General features: G+C 39.9%; 1 protein-coding gene across 1 annotated transcript; it reads left to right on the top strand.

The window, feature by feature from the left end:
* Window positions 1-1,920: 1,920 nt before the first annotated feature.
* On the top strand, window positions 1,921-3,672 carry LOC107651115 (endogenous retrovirus group K member 6 Env polyprotein-like). Its single transcript, XM_016429586.1, has one exon. The coding sequence runs from the start codon at window positions 1,921-1,923 to the stop codon at window positions 3,670-3,672; it is 1,752 nt and encodes a 583-aa protein (XP_016285072.1).
* The last annotated feature ends 3,614 nt before the right edge of the window (window positions 3,673-7,286 follow it).

Raw genomic sequence — 7,286 nt, 5'->3', positions numbered from 1 at the left:
CTTTAAAGGGAGATGCTGCTTTATCATCCCCTAGAACACTTTCTCCCAAAGCGGAGGAGGAGTTAAAGGCAGTGGAAGAAGCGGTGTCAAAAGCCAGATTGTATAGAATTGATCCATCATTACCCTTAATAGCATCTGTTCTACAGACGAGATATACTCCCACAGGTGCTTTGCTTCAGGGTCAACACATCATAGAATGGATTCACTTAGCCAATCAGCAAACTAAATCCCTCACTAGCTATCTAGAACTTATCATTTTACTGATTACTCAGATCAGAAAAAGGGCAAGACAGTTAACTGGCATAGATCCTAGTACAATTCATGTTCCCATAACAAGAGAGCACGTTCAAAATTTATTTGCACAGTCTTTGCCATGGCAAATTGCTTTTGCAGATTATACAGGACAGATTGATAATCACATTCCTGCTAATAAGATACTGCAGTTTGTAAAATTGACTCCTATTATTTTTCCAAGAATGACATCCATGCATCCTCTTGTAGATGCTGTGAACGTTTTTACAGATGCATCAAAACATGGGAGAGCAGGAGCTGTAGTCCAGGATAGCACAATGTTATTAGACACTACTTATGGCTCTCCACAAAAAGCTGAATTAGCTGCAGTTCGCAGTGTACTAAGGGATGTAGTACAAGCTTGTAATATAATCTGTGATTCATTATATGTGGTTAATTTGGTTAATTCGCTGGAAACAGCAAAGATTAAACCTGTACCTGATGAAGAGTTATATCTCTTGTTCCGTACCACCCAGATGGTGATATGGCAAAGGCAGAACAAGTTTTTTATAACACACATTCATTCACATACTAACCTCCCTGGTCCTCTCTCGGAGGGAAACGCTAAGGTGGATACCTTAGTGGCATCTGCTTTTCAAGATGCAGTTAAATCACATTCTTTATTGCACCAAAATGCAAAATCTCTTAAATGCCAATTTGACATTACTAAAAGACAGGCACAGGAGATAATCCAGCAATGCAGCTCGTGTGCCCAGTTCTCCTCTACACCTCTTCCCCCAGGAGCTAATCCCCGAGGACTCAAAGCTAACCAGCTTTGGCAGATGGATGTGACTCAATATGCTCCTTTTGGAAGGTGGAAGTATGTGCATGTGACGATTGACACATACTCAAGGGTCATATGGGCCATGGCACAAACGGGAGAAAAAGTTTCTCATGTCATTGCACACTTGCTGGAAGCATTTGCGCATTTGGGCATTCCAAATCAGATAAAAACTGACAATGGTACTGCATACACCAGCAAAAGGTTTGCAGAATTTTGCAAATTGTGGAATATAAACCACAAAACTGAAATTCCAGGTAACTCCACTGGTCAAGCAATAGTGGAGAGAGCTAACAGGACTCTCAAGAACCAGATACAAAAACAAAAAGGAGAGTACCTGACAATTTATGAGGGTGATATCTCTAAACCCAAACCTATTATTCCTAACAAAATGTTAAGGATGGTACTTTTAACTCTCAATCATTTCTCCATCCCAGAAGGGCTGAATGCTACACCTATGCAGACGCATTTTGACTGTCATGATACAATGGACACGGTGCAGCAGCCCTGGGTTTTTTGGAGATTGCCAGGAGACAAAGATTACAGAGGTCCGAACAGACTAATAACAATGGGTCGAGGCTATGCTTGTGTTTCCACAGATAATGGAGAAATCTGGACTCCCAGTAAGCACCTCAAACCGTGGAAGGGACCGCTTCCAGATGCAAGGGGAGCAGAGCAGCAGGCTCACCAGTCTAGCACCGCACCGGCTGCCCGAGACCAGGACGAGAAGCAGACGAGCATCGCTGCTGTCTCCAGTCAGCTACCTGATGGTCAAGCGCAGGGCACCGGGATCGAAGGCACTCCTGGTGAATGCACGCACTCTGAACACTGACATTACATTTACTCTGATGACATTCACTATTTTGACTTTGCTGAACATCTGTCATGCCGAAGTCTACTGGTCCATCGTGCCCAAACCTCCTATTTTGAGAATGTTAACTTGGATGGACAAGCCCCCTCTGGTATATGTTAACAACATGGACTGGCTACCACACCCTATTTTAGCCAGACGTGTTCCTCTAGAGTCTGAAGGAGCTCTGTACAACTATTCAGGATCTACTGTGTATCCTCCATTTTGTATATCTTTTAGAAATTCGTTTATTGGTAATTCTTTCTGTGTACCACGCAGACATCAAGCGTGGATTGTCAAAAATGCCACTGACAACAGTTATGTAGGAGTTGGCATGGGTGTGATAGGAATGGGAGATGAGTTAGCACGTAAGACGTTCCAATCTAAACACCCTGCTAACAAGTACCTATGTCCAAATCAGATAGGTACGGTACAAAAGGAGTTGCCATGGACAGATTGTTCTGTCCGAGTTCCCAGAAAGGTTAAGATGCCGGCAACCACAGACTTTAACGTTTACAATTGGGCACCCAGGTTACGCTGTGGTCACTCTGAACAACTGACATGGTTAGACAAATACACTGACTATGAGAAATGGCACATGCCATGTCAGAATTTTCACAAAATTGAGGACTTACTAGAAGTGGACATGGCTGGTTCTAGACTTGCTATTGAAGCAGGTCCTATACAGAACACACAGTGGAAGATAGTGGCTGCCATGCAGCCAATATACAAGTTTAAGGTCAAGGTGAAAAACTCAGGACTTGATTTTGAGTATGACAATCACGTTAATGTCACAGCATGTGTTTTTGCTCCTTATGTAATGCTAGTAGGTAACAGCCTTCGAATTTTTAAAAATGACCACGGTCTATATGAGATCAACTGCACAAAATGTCGACTACATCAATGCCTTAGTCCTAAAAACCAAGATTCGTATGTTGCTATTATGTATCATCCACCTTTAATGTGGGTACCTGTCGACTTGACAGAGACATGGGCATCTACGCCTACTGTACACATTGTTCAAAAGGCATTTAACATGGTTATACACAGGTCCAAGAGAATGGTCTTGGAAGTTATAGGAGCCGTAGTCTCAGTAATCGCCATGATCACATCACTAACCACGGCGACATTGGCATTAACTTCCTCTATCCAGAATCATGAGTTCATACAGGAAGTGGTGTCTAACTCTTCCAAATTATGGCACACTCAGCAGAGTATTGACTTAGCTTTTAGAGATGAGCTGGACAGTTTAAAAGATGCTGTGTTTTGGTTAGGTAAAGAGGTTGAAGCTTTACACACAAGAATTACTTATCCCTGTCATTACAATCAAACGGGTTATTGTATTACTCCGTTGCCATATGATAATGTGTCATATGAATGGCAACTGATCGTTCAGCACATCAAGGGTGCTTGGGGAAGTCATAACAGCACCTTGGACATTATTAAATTGCAACAGCAGATCAACAGATTAGACCAAATTGTATATGAGAATGAAGCTGCAAACATAGCTGCAAATTGGGAAGCAACTTTATCTTCCCTGGATCCCCAAAATTGGTTTGGTATAGCTAACTTAACCAGCATTGGTACTATCATTTTATTCATATTATTGGCTATTGGTTTGATTATACTTTGCAGCAGAAGTTGCAAAAACAGAGCCTACATTCAAGGCATACTGCCAGAATTGGCACGGTCTTATCACACTCGGCAATTGGTGCCTGAAAATGTTGAATTGAACACGACCGTTCCATGACAGACCAGAGTATCATGATATTTTGCATTCCAATCTTTGATATATACTGAGAATGTGAAGGCATGTTTGCTATGTCACATGTCTCTCCCTCCTGAATTGTTCAGAGAGGATGTTTTTCTTTAAAGGGATCTCTCCCACCACACAATCAAAAAGAAAAGGGAGAGGAATCTTATAGAGATCAGTATTTCTAAGAAATCTTACAGAGATCAGTATTTTGCTCTAAGATCAGTATTTACATTTTTAGAGGACACTTTTTAAAGTCACTTTTGATTGATCAACCTTGATTTTTTCTTTTACACTATTAAGGCCAGAACTTTGAGTACAAAGAAGGTACTGTTAATGCTCTGATCCAGAATTATGAAGGTGCAAAGATTTCTAGAATTACAGTCACCTTATGGTCAGTAAACATGAGAACATGACAGCAATTGTTAATTTTCAGTTGACCATTCTGGAGAGTGATGTCTGATTGCATGCAACGGGAATCATAATGAATCTTTCATTATGGACCAGACAGCCTAAGCCACGGTGATGCATTTTCCAAGTGAAATGGATGTTTGAGGTTGGGGAATGCAGAGACATAGTGCACTGATGCCCTCAGTCACTGGATGTTTTGGCAACGTCCTACCAACCAGTTTCTTAGGTGGCGGGCATCTGGCAGTGAGCACGAACAGATCCCAAAGATGCAGAATCAGTTCAAGAGAAGGAAAGCATTTATCCTTCGGGTCCAGAGGAGGTCAGTTTTGCTAATCATGATGAGATCTGACAGCTTCTCATGGTTCTGACTGGTGAAGAGTGACGTGGTTAACTGAAGCACCTATCTTGTCAGACAGAGAACTTCTACCTCATGAAACCAGGATCAGTGTTATGGAAATTATTTTTCTTTTTGACATTTTTATATCTTATATAATTATTTTGTTAAGCACATAGATAGAAAGAAAGTTCACACTTGATTTTTATATTTGAGTTTTATAATCTGGTTTGATTTTCTCACTTTGAATTGTTATGATTGTGCACCAGTGTGTTTATATTTAGCGTGTGTTGAGTTACATTTTGATATTACACTATTCATTTGTGTGTCAAACAAAAAGGGGGAGATGTAGCAGTCCAGCCCATAGACATTATGGAGAGACAAGGATTGTGAGTGAGCACATGGCCATCCTGTGCATGGCAATAAATTTTATTGCCAGCGTGGCTGAAGTTTAGGCGCGAAACCTTGCTTTCCTTTGTCTCACTCTCCCGGGGATGATAACCCCACCTTCACCTTGTCATAAGTTGCATTATCCAATGGGAATACCCCAGGTAACTCATCCATATGTATTGAGGTATCATATAACTGTTCAATATGTATTGAGCTGCCAAGATTATAAATAAACGAGCCGCAGACATCCCGCCCACTTGGAGGACATCCACAGGTTTGATAAGGAACATCTTCTCCCCTGTCTCTCTCCTCTCTATCTTTCTCACTAAGGCCTGGTCTTTAGGCCAGGCCTGCCATACTTCCTCTCTCTCTCTCCTAATGCTACCTAGCATTATCTACCTCCTTTAGTTTCTGATCTCCTTTCCATCTGAGCTAGCATTATCCTCTGACCAGTGTAGTGTTAAATTGAGACCATTGGGTGGGACAGCCTGGATAATAACACCCAGTGGTCGGAGCAGCTGTGGCTCTTAAAAATAATAATTGTCTACTGACTCAATTATTCACATCTCTAAAGTCAGCTCGTTCACGCCCTTTGCGGGATCTAAAACTTCTACTCTATCTCTATCTTCTCTCACCCTTGCAGCCTCTCACAGGCCGGGAGGCTACAGACATTGTACTAGAAACACTAGCAATAGCAATTAGAGAGGAAAAAGAAATTGAAGGCATTAAAATAGGCAAGGAGGAGACCAACTTATCGCTCTTTGTGGATGACATGATGGTCTACTTGAAGAATCCTAGAGATTCAACCAAAAAGCTAATTGAAATAATCAACAACTTTAGCAAAGTTGCAGGATACAAAATAAACCTGCATAAGGCATCAGCATTTCTATATATTTCCAACACAGCTCAGCAGCAAGAACTAGAAAGAGAAATCCCATTCAAAATTACCTTAGACAAAATGAAATACTTAGGAATCTATCTCCTGAGACAAACACAGGAACTATATGAACAAAACTACAAAACACTCTCCACACAACTAAAACTAGACTTGAACAGTTGGAAAAACATTAATTGCTCATGGGTAGGACAAGCCAATATAATAAAAATGACCATCCTACCCAAACTCATTTATCTATATAGGGCCATACCCATTGAACTTCCAAAAAAATGTTTTTACTGATTTAGAAAAAAACCACAACAAAGTTCATTTGGAAGAACAAAGGATCAAGGATATCCAGAGAAATAATGAAAAAAAATACAAAGGAAGGGGGCCTTGCAGACCCAGATCTCAAACTATATTACAAAGCAGCAGTCATCAAAACAATTTGGTACTGGCTAAGAGACAGAAAGGAGGATCAGTGGAATAGACTGGGGGCAAGTGACCTCAGCAAGACAATATATGACAAACCCAAAGATCCCAGCTTTTGGGACAAAAATCCCCTATTTGATAAAAACTGCTGGTAAAATTGGAAGACAGTGTGGGAGAGATTAGGTTTAGATCAACACCTCACACCCTACACCAAGATAAATTCAAAATGGGTGAATGACTTGAACATAAAGAAGGAAACTCTAAGTAAATTAGGCAAACACAGAATAGTATACATGTCAGACCTTTGGGAAGGGAAAGATTTTAAAACCAAACAAGACTTAGAGTCACAAAATTCAAAATAAATAATTTTGATTATATCAAATTAAAAAGGTTTTGTACAAACCAAACCAATGTAACCAAAATCAGAAGGGAAGCAACAAATTGGGAAACAATCTTCATAGAAACCTCAGACAAAGGTTTAATTACTCAAATTTATAAAGAGCTAAATCAATTGTACAAAAAATCAAGCCATTCCCCAATTGATAAATGGGCAAGGGACATGAATAAGCAGGGGGGGAAAGGAAGGAAAAGAAAATAATCTTTGTTTCCAGTGAATAATGTATGAAAACGACCAAATAAAATAATGTTTAAAAATTAAAAAAAAAAGTTATTTCCAAGTGTGGAGTTCAAACTGAAATCCACTGAGAGTAAATTATTATGAAAGGGGTTTGATACATTCAAACTTTTAAATTATAGTAAACTCACTGGTTAAGGAAGGATGGGACAAGGTTGCTAAGTAATAAAATCTAAATCCAGCCAAGCATCCTTAGGATAAATTGTTCAGAAGCTATTAACCCCTTCCTTGCACACAGGAAGGAGAAAGAAGTACTTATAATTTTTCCACACTGATAGTTAGGGACTGAAATAGGGATCTAAAAAGGTTGACAATCACTGTGTGATAGAACTTAAAGATGAGTATATTTTAATTGCATATTTTGGAGGTTTTTAAGGTGCTCCAACAAGTAAATATTGCCAGCCTTGTCTGACCAAGAAGCTTGTTTGAAGCTGTGGAATCTTAATGTAAACATTCCATGTCCTGAGTGATAAAATGAGTTGAGTGATAAGTTACCTCACTCGAGTTCTGGGGATTTGTTGGTTGATATTTTG

The sequence above is a fragment of the Monodelphis domestica genome, chromosome 2 (assembly GCF_027887165.1).
Source record: "Monodelphis domestica isolate mMonDom1 chromosome 2, mMonDom1.pri, whole genome shotgun sequence".
NCBI classification, from domain to species: domain Eukaryota; kingdom Metazoa; phylum Chordata; class Mammalia; order Didelphimorphia; family Didelphidae; genus Monodelphis; species Monodelphis domestica.
Note: the sequence above shows the minus strand (reverse complement) of the source record. Positions and strands in the feature narration are given on the sequence as shown.

Excerpts from the sequence above, each read along its gene's own strand:
- LOC107651115 (XM_016429586.1), top strand. The coding sequence starts at position 1,921 with ATGACATTCACTATTTTGACTTTGCTGAACATCTGTCATGCCGAAGTC.